This window comes from Gymnoscopelus braueri, assembly GCF_963280865.1.
Source record: "Gymnoscopelus braueri genome assembly, chromosome: 12".
Lineage (NCBI taxonomy): Eukaryota > Metazoa > Chordata > Actinopteri > Myctophiformes > Myctophidae > Gymnoscopelus > Gymnoscopelus braueri.
Genome location: NC_137614.1, coordinates 39,610,594 through 39,628,449, shown reverse-complemented (window position 1 = coordinate 39,628,449; position 17,856 = coordinate 39,610,594). Strand labels below are relative to the sequence as shown.

General features: G+C 42.6%; 1 protein-coding gene across 2 annotated transcripts; it reads right to left on the bottom strand.

The window, feature by feature from the left end:
* Nucleotides 1-633: 633 nt before the first annotated feature.
* On the bottom strand, nucleotides 634-13,120 carry LOC308097274 (uncharacterized protein). Of its 2 annotated transcripts, none has more exons than XM_080444961.1 (17): nucleotides 12,775-13,120; nucleotides 12,430-12,445; nucleotides 12,205-12,300; nucleotides 10,932-11,017; nucleotides 10,745-10,810; nucleotides 10,464-10,569; nucleotides 9,966-10,174; nucleotides 8,652-8,720; nucleotides 8,467-8,533; nucleotides 7,560-7,756; nucleotides 6,834-6,881; nucleotides 6,430-6,475; nucleotides 6,168-6,322; nucleotides 5,664-5,735; nucleotides 5,501-5,552; nucleotides 3,912-4,019; nucleotides 634-3,015 (listed from the first exon to the last, which is right to left on the bottom strand). In XM_080444961.1, the coding sequence occupies exons 1-17, from the start codon at nucleotides 12,859-12,861 to the stop codon at nucleotides 2,087-2,089; spliced, it is 2,409 nt and encodes an 802-aa protein (XP_080301087.1). In that variant the 5' UTR covers nucleotides 12,862-13,120; the 3' UTR covers nucleotides 634-2,086. The 2 variants fall into 2 exon arrangements, with proteins under 2 accessions (XP_080301087.1, XP_080301088.1); XM_080444962.1 differs by having other exon boundaries at nucleotides 635-3,015; nucleotides 9,966-10,111.
* Nucleotides 13,121-17,856: the final 4,736 nt, after the last annotated feature.

Below are 17,856 nucleotides of genomic sequence, written 5' to 3'. Positions count from 1 at the left end.
CGTCCGTCCATCCGTCCGTGTGTCCTGTCCTGTCCGTGTGTTAGCAGCTAATCTCCGGCACCGTTGGCCCGGTCGCTGCGAAACTGTGCACACACACTCCCTGGATGCCAATTTTCACATGGGCCTGTTATAGCGCCACCAGGAGGCCGATTTGTGCAAAACCCATTTACTCCTACAGATTTTATCCAAACATCACGCAAATCGGTACACAGTATCTCTATAGTCATGTGATCAAGACGGATCTGTCCGATATTTCATATTCCATCCTGATTGGCTAAGGTTGGCTTCCAAAGTTTGCAGGATTGGTCCGTTTTGAACAAAATGTCTCAAATCATGAACAGAGCGTGCGATTTCCGTGAAAACGTGCACGCACATTCCCACTAGGCCGAGAAAGAAATGGCACCCTTTTCACATTGGCCTGTTATAGCGCCACCAGCAGGTCTAATTTACCAAAACACATTTTTGCAACAAAATGCCTCAAATCATGAATGCACGCACATTCCCACTAGCCCGAGGAAGAAATGGCACCCTTTTCACATTGGCCTATTATAGCGCCACCAGGTGGCCACAATAACCTACCTGACCTGGCGGAGACCTGTGCTCCGAGGAGCACTTTTTCTAGTTGGGCTTGACTCTTGTTCATTATGGTGCTAATGACCATAACCATGGCATGCATTAACCAAATGAATAAGTCCAATCAAAACAAAGGACCAATAAAGTGGGAGGCTGATAATAAATGTTCAAAACCTGCATTTTGTTTATAAACTTATTGGTGCAAACAGGAGGTAGAGTATGTTTCAATGTATACACCGGAGCTATAATTTACACATTACAATTTAGGCATTTAGCAGATACTCATCCAGAGTGACTTACAAGTGCAATCATAGTAAAAGGCATGAAAAAAAAAAAAAAAACAACGGGGTAAGTGGTCACATAAATATAGTGCAAAGATTAAAAAAAATTATCATACAAAGTAACTGGGATAGCAGGTAAACATTAAACCTAGCATCTGTCTAAAGTAAACAATATGCTAACAATATGCTAAATTAAGATTCTTAGCATTGGTGGTGTCTTGTTATTTTTTTATATATATTTTTTTACACATTTGATACTGTTTTAAGTTTTGGTAACTAACAGAACAGTCTGTTCTGTTAGTTTGCACACTTGCCCTGAGCTGCATGATGTCGCATACATATACTACAATACTACAATACAAATAAATTTACATATGAACAATTTGGACATTTCATCAACACCATCATTGTCACCATCATCATCATCATCATCACGGACTGTCACGATCATGACATTTTACTTGACAACTAATTGTCACACAAATAATTGCGATTGACGATTTCATTGTGTTTTTGGTATTGAACATTGGAACAAATAAATAAATAGATTTAATCGATTATAAAACCTAATCAATTTGAATGAAATAATCAATGTTTTGTTTGTTTGTTTTTAGATACAGTAGCAAAAAAAATAATCTACCAGCTCACAATACATCGCATCTTTCTGAGCTTGTAGATATGCTATTTTCACAATTTTGCATGATACCCTTGTATGACTATGTATAAAATAGGGCTTAAGTGACAAATCAGACTAATCGATTCAGTAGATTATAAAAAAAAGTCTATTAGAATTGTTCAGCACTGCTTCGTTTATTTATAAAAAAAATAAATAAAAACATGATTAAAAAAACATAATATAATTTGATTTGTTGAAAAAGTAATTGAATAATAATAGAATAATAATCAATAGTTGCAGCCCTAGTTTATTTACAGAGGTTAGAGATAAGACAGGTGTTCAGTGTGGCTTCAGTGGAAAGCACGTCACATAAAGAGACACTGTTGGTGGCCATAAACTACAAGTATCACAGGTAAATATTACATTTACATATACATTAATAGGCAAAACAAGTGGACGGACTGGGTGAAGCTCGATGAATAGCCCTCATTGAGACAGTGTTTCTGAGTTGCTTACAGTGCAACATCAACTCCCAATGAACCTTGCCTCATGTTACATCCTGGACAAAAGTGTGTCCTGACCAGTTAGGTGAAATCTGAGACTCAAGCTCCACCACTCAGCATGGTGACACGTGAAGAGGTTCCTGCTCTTGCTCAGCCTCTGGTGTTAACACTGGTGACTCGAGCCTCTGCCTTCGTACCTTCGTTCTTTGAGCCTGTGTCTGCCGCAGCAAATTCCGTAGCCTGTGGGCCAGTCGTTGGGCCAACCATAGTGACAATGTTTTGGAGAGGAGTTGGGGCCAGCAGTACCATCCAGATTTTCCACTTTGAGGTTCTCTCACTGTACCACCTAACTCCTGTATCAGACCCCTAAAGTCCTGTGGTAAGCAATATCGAGGGACATTTCTGAGGTCCTTAGGAATGTCCCTACTGTGACCAAGGCCCTCGAAGTACACAAAGGCAACTCCGTGGTCCTTGCCTTGCTCTTGGAGTGCCCCCTGTAGGCTGGCCATGGCGGCTATGAACACTGGCTCTGTCACTGAAGACGGTTCACTCTGTGGGACCTCCATCCCATCGACATCAGTCAACTTACCGGAACCTTGCTGCCCATTGCCTTTCTGTTTCCTTCCCTTTCCTATCCTCTTCTCTTTGAGTTTCCAATCCTCCTCCAACTCCTCGTTCATTTTCTCCCCTTCACATGCCTTCTGTTTTCTTCTCTCATTTCTATCCACTTTCCCGCTCTCCCCTCGCCACCTTTCATAGTACTTCTTGGCTTCAGGACTCCAGACAATCAGCACCTTCCCCTCTGACCTGCGTACTGCTTCCCACTGTCCATACAGCCAGGGGAGCGGGCCCAGGTCTGCCACTGCTGCAGCCCCCGCAGCACTCCTAGCCCCTCTGTCAGAGCAGTGGGCCCACTGGGCCATGCGCACCGTGGTGCACACCTCCCCTTGCAGGATGGAGGCTAACACACCCACAGCAGACACATGGGACGTCTGGTCGGAGGAGGACACCAACAACACTGGCCTGTGGGCAGACAGCCAACCTAGAGGTGGAAAGGCGGGCATGTAGAATAGATGGACGGTAGAAAAGAAAGAAAGATAGAAAGGAAGGCAGGAAGAAAGGAAAAAAGGGGGAAATCAATTTTGATTAATTTTTAATTTGACTTAAAATGACTAACTTTTCTCATTCATAACAGTTATTGCAGTATATCCCTGTATAACATTTGACTGTATTAAAGTTTGCCAATCTAATTAGATGGTAGGATCAAGAGTTGTAAAGCAAGTTGACATGGTAACCGCCACAGGTTGACAATCAACCAGTAATAAAAGACCTCAACTTGTGAAAGAATATTCATAGATATTTGTCTTTTACAAGCTAAAAGAGTAATTGCATTGACCTGGAAGAGGCCGGATAGACCAAGCATTCCACAGTGGTTCAGGGAATTGTCTTTATGCCTACCTCTAGAAAAAATCACATACATACTTAAGGACCAACAAGAGATGTTTCAGGAGGTGTGGGGTTGTTTCATACAATATATGGAAAACAATAATCTGCCACATTTAATGGAAGAATCTGGAGAGGAGTAGTGCTGATGCCTATGTATGTTTTTCCTTTGTTTTTGTTTTTGTTTTTTGTTTTTTCATTGATTGTCTTGTATGATTAAATGTAATTGTCCATTTTTGTTTTCTGTTGTGTTTGTAATGTAATGTTGATATATTTTGTGTAAAGAAAGAAAAAATAAATAAACATATTGTTGAAAAAAAAGACCTCAACTTAGATGGAAGGATCAGGAGTTGTAAGCAAGCTGACGTTGGAACCAAGCCAGAATCGACAAACAATTTGATTTTCTGTATGTAATAAGAGAACCTCAGTTGTCAAAGAGTGTTGATGCTTATACTGTACCATTAACTATTTATCAAGGAAGCAACTGGACCTGACCTGCAACTTCTTTCCTCGTCAGGTGGCGTACAATGATTCCCAACAGTGCAAGAGTAACCGCAAACGCCAAGGCTGCCAATCCGAACAAACCACATCTTCTGTGTGTGGCTACAGGTAAACAACAAAGAATGTAGTATTACTGTGTGCTCCTGGCAGCATGTACACGTACGAACAGTATGTATGCGTTGCCAGTTTTTTGGATTGATTGAATACTTTATTAACAAATTGCAAACAGTACAGCGGTACAACTACACACAAAGGATAACACAAAAGCCCAGAGGGCTTGTTTCCATTGTGGCCCAGACATATCAGACATACAATATACTATACAAACTTACTATAACACAAAATGAATTAACCAGTTAAGCCCTATTAAAAAAATAATATACTATATAATACTGAAAATAGCTGATCTACAGGCAACTCACAACGTGTCATAATGCAACACATGGTCGAGCTTGTACTGTAGTTGAGTAATATCTGACCAAGAATATCTACTGTATACTTTGACTCAAGTACTGGGGGTTGAGTACTTTGTCCACCACTGGAGAGCATGTGTGTACGTGCACACACCTGTATGTGTATGTGTATATATGTTACAGTATGATTGGAGAACCAGTACGATTGAAGAAAGCGCGCTCGTTTTTACCACCCACCCAGCACTAGAGGGAGCCACAAGCCAGGCTTGTGCACAAACATATATGGCCACACACACACACACAGTCACACACACACACACACACACACACACACACACAAGCGCACACACATGCGCACGCGCTCATGCTTTTTTTGGTTTATTGAAAGCAGGACTGTTTAGATACTTTTATTGTGTTCTGGCTTTTGTTTTACTTTCTCCCTGAGACACACACACACACACACACACACACACACACACACACACACACACACACACACACACACACACACACACACACACACACACACACACACACACACACACACACACACACACACACACACAAAGTGATCCATGAAAAGAACTATTCTGTCCCTATCGGTTTACAAATCAAACGGCGCTGAGTCGACTAATAGAGCATCGGCCGGTCAGCGCGGGCACTCGCGCCTGGAGGCGCGAGGGCGCGCTTCCTCGGCCTCAAGCTCTATTGAGCCGGCGCGCCTCCGTCATGGACAAGCGTGTGCGTGTGAACGCGTGTTCAGCGTTCCCCTCATAGATATTATGGTTCCCCTAGCGTAGCTTCCTGGTTGCTATGTGGGGGGGAACAACAAAAGACAGGTCCGACTCGGCGCATCAAAGCCCCGCCTCTCCGCGTTCTCCTTCTCCTTGGAGGAGGAGGAGGAGAAGGAGAGAAGGAGAGGACGGTTTATTACGCGAGGAGGAGGAGGAGGAGGAGGAGGCTCCTCTTCCTCGCGAGCCTCGCGTAATAAACCCCCGCCTCGCAGCGCCGCGCGTCCTCCTTCTCCTCCTCGCCAGCCTCGCTAATAAACCCTGTCTCGAAAAGCCCCGCCTCGCCCCGAAGGAGCCCCGTGCCTAAAAACGAGCGCTCTGTCTTCAATCGTACTGGTTCTCCAAACGTACTGTGACATATACATCTAGATAAACTCACTGTCAAGGCACAGTATTCTTCTCCCATGCATAGCCGGATCTGACCGCCACACCTACAAATTCACAGCATCAAGAACACGTTAAAAATCAAAAGAAAAGGCATGAAAAGTGTCAGAAAGACGTTTCTCAGCCCTGGCCTGCACGGCTTTGTGACGTGACTCTACCTGCACACATGTCTTCTCAAGAGGCAATCCTTCAGAAGGCACATTCATCTGCGTCTCAGCGGCGCCCCCTACCTGTAAAACACATCAGAGGAGCTGTCACTCACTGTTGATGAATGAAATTCCATTTGCCTGTTTGGGGAAATATAATAGGAATAATGCCTGGCCTATCTACAGTATATCTGCACATGCAAGTTCTCTTTCTCTCTCTCTCTCTCTCTCTCAGAGAGATAGAGAGGGAGGGAGGGAGCGTTGTGAGATTGTATTTTTGCTATATTTAAAAACGTTTGACAACTTCTGAAGGTATAAAATAAGGCTTAAGTGATTCAAACCAGGAAAAAGATAACGCTTATGCCATATCCCGATATCTAGTCTCATAGCACAATATCGATATAATACCAATATATTGCGCAGCACACACACACACACACACACACACACACACACACACACACACACACACACACACACACACACACACACACACACACACACACACAGACGTACCATTTTTACTGAGTAAACACGTCCTCTGGGATGGCACCCCATCTCACTCAGGACACAGAGCTGAGCAGAGTAGTTGGCTGTCTGGGAGGAGGAGGTGAGATACACAAGCACCCTCTGCCTATCAGCTCCAATATGTGCGTCCCACTTAGGCGTATCTATAGGATAGAGAACAGAGAGAGAGTATAGGTAGTTGTTTGTGAGGGGAGGACTTATAGGGTGACAGTTAACATGAACAAAAAAAAGACAGCAGCATTGAACTCACCATTCTGGAAAAGGCAACGAGTGTCATAGCTGCCCTGGAAAGAGAACTGAAAGATGAAGGACAGAGTTAAGCATCATGAGTGATAAGAAGAAATAAAAGAGCACATCCATACACACGCACTCATACCAAGGTACACACACATGCGCACGCACGCACGCACGCACGCACGCACGCACGCACGCACGCACGCACGCACGCACGCACGCACGCACGCACGCACGCACGCACGCACGCACGCAGGCAGGCAGGCAGGCAGGCGCACACACACACACACACACACACACACACACACACACACACACACACACACACACACACACACACACACACACACACACACACACACACACACACACACACACACACACACACACACACACACACACACACACACAGGTCCTCACCTGCACACACATCTGAGGGTGTTTGTCTACAGCAGATATGTTATATTTCTGGTGAGGAGACAGGGAGATATGAACAATTTTAACATTTCATCAACACCATCATATTCACCATCATCATCATCACTTGGGCTGTCACGATCATGACATTCTACTTGACGATTAATTGTCATACAAATAATTTTGGTTAATGATTTCATTGTGTATTTGCCATTGAACATTGGAACCAATGAAGAAAAAATGAAAAAAGCTTTGTAAACTAAAATATGTTATGACAAATGACTTAGCAGAGAATATTTGTTTTAAATAGTGAAAATAGCCAATCTTGAAGCTATCACAACGTGATGCGTTTTGGGCTTCTGCCAAAATGTATGAACATTTTTCAACATAGAAACACTTATGACAATTATGCAAAATAATTGCGATTATCTCAAATAATTGATGATGTGATAATTGTGACTTCAATCGGCTTCAATCCAGAGACTGTTTTAAACTGATGATGCCTTGCTTGTTATGCTGCCATGTTTATGTTTATCCTGCCTCGATAAATGTTGATGAATTTTAATATGCAGTTTTAATTTCATTGCACTTTAGTATTTATATTCGATATGCTTATTGCTTATTATCTTATTTTAGTTTTAGTTTATTTGAGACTTATTGTACACTGCTGGTCCTGAGTACGATTTTCGGTTTTCATGTGTAAACATGTAAATGACAGATAAAATTTACCTTGGTCCATGTCACTTTTTGGTCTTCCTGTATCACATCAAGTGTTGAGTTGAGGATGGGTGTGCAGAGGTGTGTTTCATAGTGCTTCCAGCAGAGGGCGGCAGAAGGCTTCAGGTTGTTGGATGTACACATAGAGATCCAGGTTACCATTGACTCATATGGTTTGACTATACCGGAATTCCACACATCCCTAACATCTGCATACACAAATATGAACACATTATCAACACTGTATGAAACCTTGTATCTCCACATTCTATCTTTTTATGTTTTCTTCCTATTAATGCCCTGTTTTATACTTTGTCGTATGACACGGACAGTGTCATGCAAAAGTAAATCATTGCCTTATTTTATACTTCGACATATGACGTATGTCACGAAAAGTAGTAAAGATATCTAAAAGCTCATACCGATTTGTTGTGTGTACAGTGTCTGAATGACTAGGAATGACAAGAATCACAACGTACCGTGTAAGAATTACTATTCAGATCATAGGTATCTCTCTCTGTCTGTCTGTCTGTCTGTCTGTCTGTCTGTCTGTCTGTCTGTCTGTCTGTCTGTCTATCTAGCCGATCTACAAGCTCTGTAGCTGTTTTGGGGAAGATTTTATTTTTGGGAAAATATTTAGTGTAAAGCAAAAACAGGAGGGTGCCTAGTATAGAGCCCTTGGGAATCCGGTCGTACCCATGTCTATGCGTCAAAGAAGTGTGCCTGAGCAAGACACTTAACCCCTAACCGCTCCCCCCAGAGCGCTCACTGTGACCATCTGAACAGCCATCAGCTGGGTTAAACTGAAACAGAATTTCCCCCCGCGGGATTAACAAAGCTCTCCACTTCTCCACAATTAAGTATAGGGTTTAAGTAATTAACAGTCTCAGGCAAAACATGACTCATGTCTCACACTCACCAAATAGAGTGTCACTTTCAAATGGGCACCTTAGCCGTCGGCTGGCATCATTGTGGGTGTAACACACCTGGACGCAAAGACAAGCACGTAAATGCAGGTAAGTCCAGAGGAAACACCCCTGATGGGCTGTCTCTCATTGTCAATAACACAGAAATGTGGCTACCGTATATGGGAACAGATCTCACCTCTACACAGACACAGGGCAGGAGGTAAGTGAAGTTGAAAATGGCAGACAGAGACTTCAACGGGTCAATCTGAAATGAAAAAACACCAGTGTATGTAAAACAGAAAGATCTTCTTCCTTTCAGTTCCTTTTTTCTAACACACACACACACACACACACACACACGCACACACGCACGCACACACACACAGACACACGCACACGCGCACACACGCACACACACACACACGCACACACGCACACACACACACACACACACACACACACACACACACACACACACACACACACACACACACACACATTTCCCCAAATTTAGTCATTATGCCAATTCCCCTGGAACAACAAAGTACAACTTGGGTCCTGTTGCTGCTAATCCCCACTTGCTCATCAGCGGCTTCTTTTCACAGTGAGGAGTTTCTACGGGAGGGCATAACGCGTGAGGAGGAACATGCTATCCCTCCCAGTTCCGCTACCTGCTGAAGAGACCAACCTGTAGGAGTCCTTAGTGCAGTGACAGAGAACACAAACAAACCCCTGCCGGTCTGCCACCCGGGAACACAGCCAATTGTGTTAAATGGAGCACTGCAGAGGAATAAGAGGCAAAGTCTCCACAGAGACAGGAGGGACCTTTACCCCTACGATTTTGCATTGCAGTCTGTGCCTCACTCATATAGAGGCCTGAACAGAGTCTAGAATATAGTCCTATTGCTTTTCAGATAACCAAGTACTTCTAATGTCATTAGCAACGGCTGGGTTTCGGCAGTCTGAAGGACATGCTTCATAAAAAAAAGTTGAGACTCCTAGGGTTCCCAAGGAGGTAAAAATCCAATGCAAAAACAATGAGGGAGACCAATGCAAAAGGATAGTTTTAATGCCTTCAAACAGCTATAACAACTTTTTAAAATCTTACAGACTACTCAGCAACGTATTTCAAGTACAAGAACTGCTGCCTGAGGAAGAGTTATTGTACTCCAAACGCAAAGCTGAGTAGCCTGTAGGATTTTAAGCCATTTCTTTGTTCATTTGTCTAAACAAAAGTTGTAAGAATAGCTGTTTGAAGGCATTAAAACAATTATTTTGCATTGTACAGTGGTCTCCCTCCTCATTGTTTTTGCATAGAACATGATGCGTCAAACAGGTGATTGTTTAGCCCCGGGACTAAGCAGAGAGTCTATGAAGGTCACACAATGTTTGTGAAATTGAATCCATCAGTGCCTTTTGTGCACAATCACATGTGCATATCCAAATACATTGCATGTGCACATACAGTAGACACGCACTTACACACACTCACTTCACAATGGATACTTACTGTAATATCACTAGAAGACGACACAGAATCGCAGACATCCAATCCTTTGTAACACAAACGGGTCTGCACTCTGCGTCCCGGCTGAATGGTCACATTGACAGATCTAGACCGCCGATCCACAGACAGATGGAATTCTGGTTCTGGATCTGAAACCCATTGTGTTGTCATGTAACTTGCTTTGCGTTTCCTTATGTTGTGGTTTGTGGTTCCTTTTGTAAAAGCAACAAGGAAAATGATATCATAAAAGAAAAAAGAGCTGGGATGTGACATGGACTTGACTACATGAACTGTAGCATCCCATTTGGCAAAAATAGCAGATCTGCAAGCTCATAATGCGATGTGTTGATACACATTGTGACACATTGTGACCTTGTACATCGCAGAGATTTGGTGTAGAGGGACATACTAGCGGACCTAGTATAGAGCCCTGGGGCACCCCGGACCACTAAGGGGTTTACACTTACAGTAAGTGGTTAAGAAGCACATATTAATCATTACCTGATACTTTGTAACTTCCTTGTTCTTTTCTCCCTGTCCCAGTTGTGAAAAACACTTTGATGCTCTCCCCGAAATGCACGTAGACACAATTATAAACCAGTTTCCACTGCAAGGAGAAAAAATAACGTCACATCATCCTCATTATCATCCTCTTCATCATCATCGCCATCAACATTATCAGACCTGAGATAATAATAATAATGTCTCGAATTTATATAGCGCTTTTCTGAGTACCCAAAGACTCTTTTAGATGGTCATAAAAAATAAAAAATAAATATTACCACAGTCAAGTTGTTTCCACCAGGTTCTTGACAATGGACCTTCCCTCTATCAGCAATCCTAATAAACTAAAAGACAAAAGAGAAAGGGTTCTCGCTAGATTGCATTATGATCTACAGGCTATTAGTTCATATTTCTTGAACCCCTATTTTTAAGGGAAGTAGCGTACAAACATAGAGCAGGACAAACCTTTTTATTCTTTCTCCTAGATTTAATGGTGAATTTCCTGGAGGATTGCGACCACTGGATTTCTAGCATCGATTCGTTTTGGAAGTCTAGAAGAAAGCATTGCCATTCATATACTGAACAATTACCAGACGAAAAATATGAATGAAATAAAGCAGATGTAGTGAAGTGCCCTTGTTAATTTATCAATGTGTAACTGAGTGTACCAAATGGAACCATATACATCTATATATCTATAAACTCCTCACAAAAAGATCAGAAACTTTACTTATTTGTTTATTTCTCCCCTTCAATAATACCAATTATTATTGTATTAATAATTATTGTATTGTATTTAAAATTGTTGATTAGTCACCTTTACAACGAGGTATAAGGATTGTGCAATCGTAAAATGAGCAACACAGCTAAACGTGTGGGTAGCACCCCCAAAAAAGGGCGTAAATCCCCCAATGTGCTTCTGTGGTAATCGCTCTCATTTTGAGCGACCTACCAGAACACACATGCTGGCAGGGTTAGGGTTACCTCTGACTTTGTGCCAGTCATAAGCGTGTGACTGGCACCTGAGCATGGGTCCTGCAACTTTGACATCCGTCTGTGGTACCGTTGTGCACATTTTGCCTGTAAATCTCTGGAAGAAAGCAAGGGTGAGGAACTGGTCTTCTTGGGGTGTCGTCTTCCTGGGACGTCCATTTCGCTGTCTTCCTTTGACTTCACCAGTCTCACGGAACTTGGTCCTAAGTTTGGAAATGGTACCAGGGCTGACACCAAATAATGCTGCCACTCAGTGTAACGGAACACCAGCTTCCACTTGGCCTATTGCACAGGCCTTATCCTGAAGGGACAAACGTGGCCATGGGGGCAGTGTTGCAGCTTGGAGCATACACAAACACAACAAAGTTGCAGGACCATGCTCAGAGTCAGGTCGGTGCCAGACACACACCTGTGACTGGCACACACAAAATGAGAGTGATTACCAACAGAAGCATATTGGGGGATTTCGGCAATTTTTTTGGGGGGGTGCTACTACCCACATGTTTAGCTGTGTTGCTCATCACACACACACGTTTTACCTTGTTTTAAAGGTGACTAATCAACAATGAAAAGTATATAAAACACAATACCAATTGGTACTATTGAAGGGGAGAGATAATCGACCGAAGTTAAGTTTCCGAACTTTTTGTGAGGAGTTCATATATATTTATTTATATATATATATGGTTCAATTTGTTACAGTTTCGATTGTGTATTTAGGATAGTGTGCAATTTTCCTCCGTACCTTCAGCTGTCATCCAAACATGCACACTGATACATTCTCCATCTCGTCCAGAAACAGAGGAGCGGACTGGCACCAGAACAGGCTGGTGTTTCCAATCTGTCAGATAATACAGTATAATGTGTTACTGATGTGATACTGACACCACAGAAAGCCTTTATTATATGTCATACTATGTAAGAGAACAAAGTTCAGGTTGGCTCCTTAGGGTTAGGGTAACCAACTTACCAGTTTGATTTCCCATCTACAGTGAGGGGAAGAGAAAGACATGGCGTAAACATTAAGAAATCACAAGCCTGTAAGGGACATTATGAAACAAAGCAAAAGCAAATGCCCATTGATATAATTCACTGCACTTGTTAAAGATAATAAATATGAAAAAAGTAAAATAATAATGGTCATAATAATACTTGCCCTAACCCTAACCCTAACCTAATAATAATAATAATAATAATAATAATAATAATAATAATGTAAACAAACAAACAAATAAATAGATGGATTTTTGAAGAGCTATGATTTTAATTCAGCTACTTTAAAATAATGTATATAATAAACGGTAGCTATACTCACGTGGCATGTAAAAACATCTGAGGCAAACACAAAGCACACCGGAGACACCAAGAAGAAAATGAATGACAGTCCCTTGACAGGACACATCTTAACACTGAATCTTAATACTTAAGAAAGACATAATACTACTATGGCAAGTTTGTATTCTTCTTTCTGTCGTCTTGTAAAATCCATAATCAAGTCATTCCTTTGTTCAGGTATAGGCTCAGTAACGTGACCTCATCTATCCCATGGGTAATAAAGGCTCAATAGAATAGGTTACATATCCCGGTAATAAACTAAACGAAACACTGTAGATGCTAACTAGCTGCGATCCAATCAACTACCTCCACTGTCTTCTGGGCTCCCATGTGTCGTCTTGTCATAATGCCAATTAGAATTTTTCGCTTGAGTAAACCCCTGCCTCACTCAGCCCCGCCTCTTATGTAAATAATTCAGGCTGAGAGAGAGAGAGAGAGAGAGAGAGAGAGCGAGAGAGAGAGAGAGAATTGCTGCTACTTGTCGCAAAGGTTTTATACAAAGTGAATACAAAACATTGAAATGCTGCTGTGAACTTTCAAAAGTTTATACCAAGCTAACCTCTCCTATATAACTATTTCTGACAGAAAATGCACAATTTTTATAGTTTAAGATAGTTTTCCCTCAACATTGCAATGAAACACAGTTCTGTTTACACTTTTATTTTTTTCCTATTTATATTCAATATGTATTTGTAATACGTTGTTTTGTTCCACTTTTGCTTTGGCAATGTAAACTGTTTTCTCATGCCAATAAAGCTCATTTTAATTGAATTGAGTTTAGTTTTGTTCTCTCAACTTTTAAACTCTGGAAAAATATAGCTCGACTTTGGCAAATGAGTGACTTTGATTAATTGGTAAACATATAGGATTAGATAAGTGTGTTTTTATATTCAAGCTTTAATTTGACCAGTAAATAAGTCCCAGTTCAATTAAATCTGTTGGACGGCCAAGGCAAGATGTGTATAGGCTATGTATACTAGAGTAGACAACAAGTTATGTAGGCTAATTATGAAACAAAAAGGCTTGAAAACGAGGCTACCTACCAATAGACTAGACTTGAATATTATGCAACACTGCCCAATGCTGATGCTGCTCTAGGTTTTCCGCTTTTATTGACAGTAAATGGGTCTTGATTTAGGTCATGGTTTCTGCTGTGTGTGTGTGTGTGTGTGTGTGTGTGTGTGTGTGTGTGTGTGTGTGTGTGTGTGTGTGTGTGTGTGTGTGCCCATTCTGCAGCCAGACCCTATTGTACACACCACTGGTTCTCAAGTAAATTAGCAAATAGAGAGAACAGATCATACAAGAATGTCGATATTGATCAGAGCTGCACTGTTATCTCTATGCCTACCTACCTATTAAGACAAAAGGAATTCTGGACCAAAACAGACAAAATCATGTTTAACTAGAAAAGGTGCTCCTCGGAGCACAGGACTCCGCCAGGTCAGGTAGGTTAGTGTGGGCCAGCAATGTTCGGAATTCGCCAATCAGGCTGGAATATGAAAAATCGGACGGATCGGATGGATCCGTCTTGATCACTTGACTAAAGAGATAATATGTACCAATTTGTGAAAAATGCAGGGCAAAGGTTTTTCCTTAGCCTCTGGGAAGTGCACATACCCAGTTTTGCACAGATCGGTGCAGTTATAGGTAAAAACATGAATCGGCCTGTTATAGCGCCACCATGAGGCTGATTTGAAAAATTGCTGATGCTGCTCTAGGTTTTCCGCTCTTATTGACAGTAAACGGGTCTTGATTTAGGTCATGGTTTCTGCTGTGTGTGTGTGTGTGTGTGTGTGTGTGTGTGTGTGTGTGTGTGTGTGTGTGTGTGTGTGTGTGTGTGTGTGTGTGTGTGTGTGTGCTTTGAAAAAAGCGGCCTCCTGGTGGCGCTACAACAGGCCCATGTGAAAAATTAGGGGCAGAGATTCTGAATTGGCATCCAGGGAGTGTGTGTGCACAGTTTCGCTGCCATCAAGCCAACAGTGCTGGAGATTAGCTGTCCACAGACGGAGGGGGCGACAGACACACGGACACACACGGACACACGGACGGACGGACAGGGTGCAAACATAGTCTCGGCTCTCGGCCATGCCTTTCGGCCTGCCGGAGACAACAATAAAAAAATCTCAGATGGTCAAATCAAGTAGGGGTCCTACCAGCGTGATCTAATATGAGAGTAACGACACTAGCGTTGACTCCCACTGTAAGAATGGAATGTGGAAATGCCCGTTCTATCTCAATGAAGAAGTTCTAATGTTTGGAACTATAGCCCGCAGTCGGTAGCGCTGTCGCCTCACAGCTAGAAGGTCCTGGGTTCGATTCCAGCCGGGGACGCTGTGGGCGCTGGGGGCGTGTCTTCTCCTCCACGTCATCAGCGCCCATACCCTAGGTGGGGTTGGCGAAAGGGCCTACTCTGTGTGGAGTTTGCATGTTCTCCCCGTGTCTCCTAGGGTAGTTAATACTGATGGAGGGGAAGGGAACTGGTTGGAATAACGTGTTCCTTCCACACGCTACGTCCTACCGGGGAAACTCCCCCCTGTCAGGTGACAAAAAGGTCAGTTGGCTCTCATGCATTGAAGGAGGCATGAGCTTGGCCCTGGGCTCCCTAGGCTGGTGGGGGGAGTGTAGCGCCCAGGATCACTTAGAAAATTGGCACCGGGTGAAAAAAAAGTTACAAAAACGTGGGAGAAAAAAAGAAAAAAAGAAAAGGAACTATAGCCCATAGCTGCCCGCAATGCGGCGAGATCAAAGCGTGTCATGACTCTCTCTCTCTATGGGTCTGTGGCCTACTTACCCATCAAACTGGGGTCCTTGAAAGATACATGAAAACATTTGGTGATAATGGTTGACAATACCAGTTAAACTTTGAGTGTAAAAACTGACCCTTATAGGTCAATATAAGAACATCCACGTGCATGCATTGAAGTCTGTTTCTTTTGTTTTTTTGGGTAGTGCAGGGTGCTAACACAAAAGGGCTCATGGGTGCTGGATATGGTTGCTACGTTACAGCGGTATGAATAGAAGGATCAAAGACAATATAGCTTTGAAAAATGACTTCTCTGTCTAAACCACTAACTGATACAAATCGCTCGTTTCCACTCATTTTGTTGTTGCTCAAGGCAGGAAACAAGACGTGAATCTGGTGCAGAAGTGAATGGAGGCGCTGCTGAGTGGGTGATTTTGGTTAGGTGGGGGAACATTATCATATATGGAAACCCATAAAAAAAAAGTTGCCATTTGATTTCATGAGAAAATATTTCTCATCAAAGCCCAATGAACCCACCATTTAGTTGCAGTAGAGGTGCTTAGTTAAAGTGAAGAGACACAGTCATCTGGACAATCCCCCATGTGTGGTAGAAATCGTACTAACACGTTAAATCTGTCATGGTCTGGGAAAAAGTGTACAAAAAGGTACAATGTGTGTCATTTGAGACCATTGTGTAAACGAGTGGTTCTCATACCTTTTAATTTCAAGGACAGTTTGGGGATAGTTTATGGGGATAAACTCTTGACAGTGTACAAAATGGAACCTGTGCACTGTCAGTTACAAACCTTTAAGTGTCCATTTGGTTCATAACTATCAGTCATTTTGCTGGGGAACCCCCTGGAACCCCCTCAAGGACCTCTGGGGGTCCCGGGCCCCACTTTGAGAACCACTGGTATAAGCAGTATGTCGAGGTAGAATTGGCTGCTGAACCAGTGTAAAGTGAGTGAATGGTAGATTACTGCATAGCTCAGGAAACCTGCAGAACCAGTGCAATGCATTTATGTTTAGACACCGTAGCTATCATCCTGCTCCTTTTCACATACTCTTCTAGGCAAAAAATACAAAAGTAATCCTAAACCAACAGGCCACACCCTCTTTATAACCCAACACATTCAATACTGTTTGTTACACATGGAGGCATATACACAGGACACTTGCTGTAAGTACACTCCCCCAAGCAAGACAAAACTAGCCTGTATGGACCTACTTTTCTCCAACTGTCAGGGGAAGCCAGTGTGCCCCCCCCCCCCACACACACACTTCCCAAAACTGTCTGAGGTCAGAGGCAGTCTTTAGTGTTACACAATGCCAAGGACACTGGCACACATACAGTAGATGCAAGTTGGAAATGCTTGCCGCACTTGATTATGCATTACCCGTTGTCAGTTTACCCGCTGTACCCGGCATCTGTTTGTCTGTGTCTCCTTTATGCCCATATACGGTGACTTCTGTATCCGTCTATGTCCCCTTTATGCCCATATATGGAGTTTCGTGTGAGGTATGCTACCCAAATATGGAGTCCAGACCAGTCTATGACGTCAAGTCACGTCATATCGATGACATCAGAGCACTCCATAAAATGGGTATTTGCGGGTTTATCAATCTTTTTAGGAGATACGCTGATCCGACTGACTTTCCACTTGGTGCATCACTCCGCACGCCAGAATAGTCTTCATATGGTGACCTCTGTGAGTTCACAGAGCGATGTCAGAGCGTTACATCATGAGCGATACCAGCATGGTTTATATACGTGTGACAGAATAGTCTCCATCTGTATATGGGCATGTTACGTTTGATTGTGACGGAGGTCTTAAGGCTGCGAAGCGGCCTGAAAATCTCCATATTTGGGCATGTTACGTTTGTGAAGTTCGTAGACCCAACGTCCACCCACAAGGCAATTTTAATACATATATACATTATATCCCTGTGAATGTAAGCCCGACGGCACACATGAGTTTATCCGCGTTTAGACAATCTAGTATCTAACTGGTTAGGGACCCCTTATATTACTGGAATTTCCATTGCACAACCTTGGTTTTGGCTCACCATGAGCCATCATGTTGTTGAAGAGTCATTAAAGATGTTGTATGTAATTATCTTAGTACACTCGATGACCACAGTATGACTCACCCCCTTCCTTAGAAGTTGGGAGTAACCAACTCCCCCTTCCTTAGAAGTTGGGAGTTGGTTACTATAAAGGGTTAAAAGTGTAAATATTTTCAAAGCACGCAAGTACACACACCAGAAAATTAAGTGAAAGAAAGAGGAAAAACACCGGGACCATGAAGTGTACAAAAC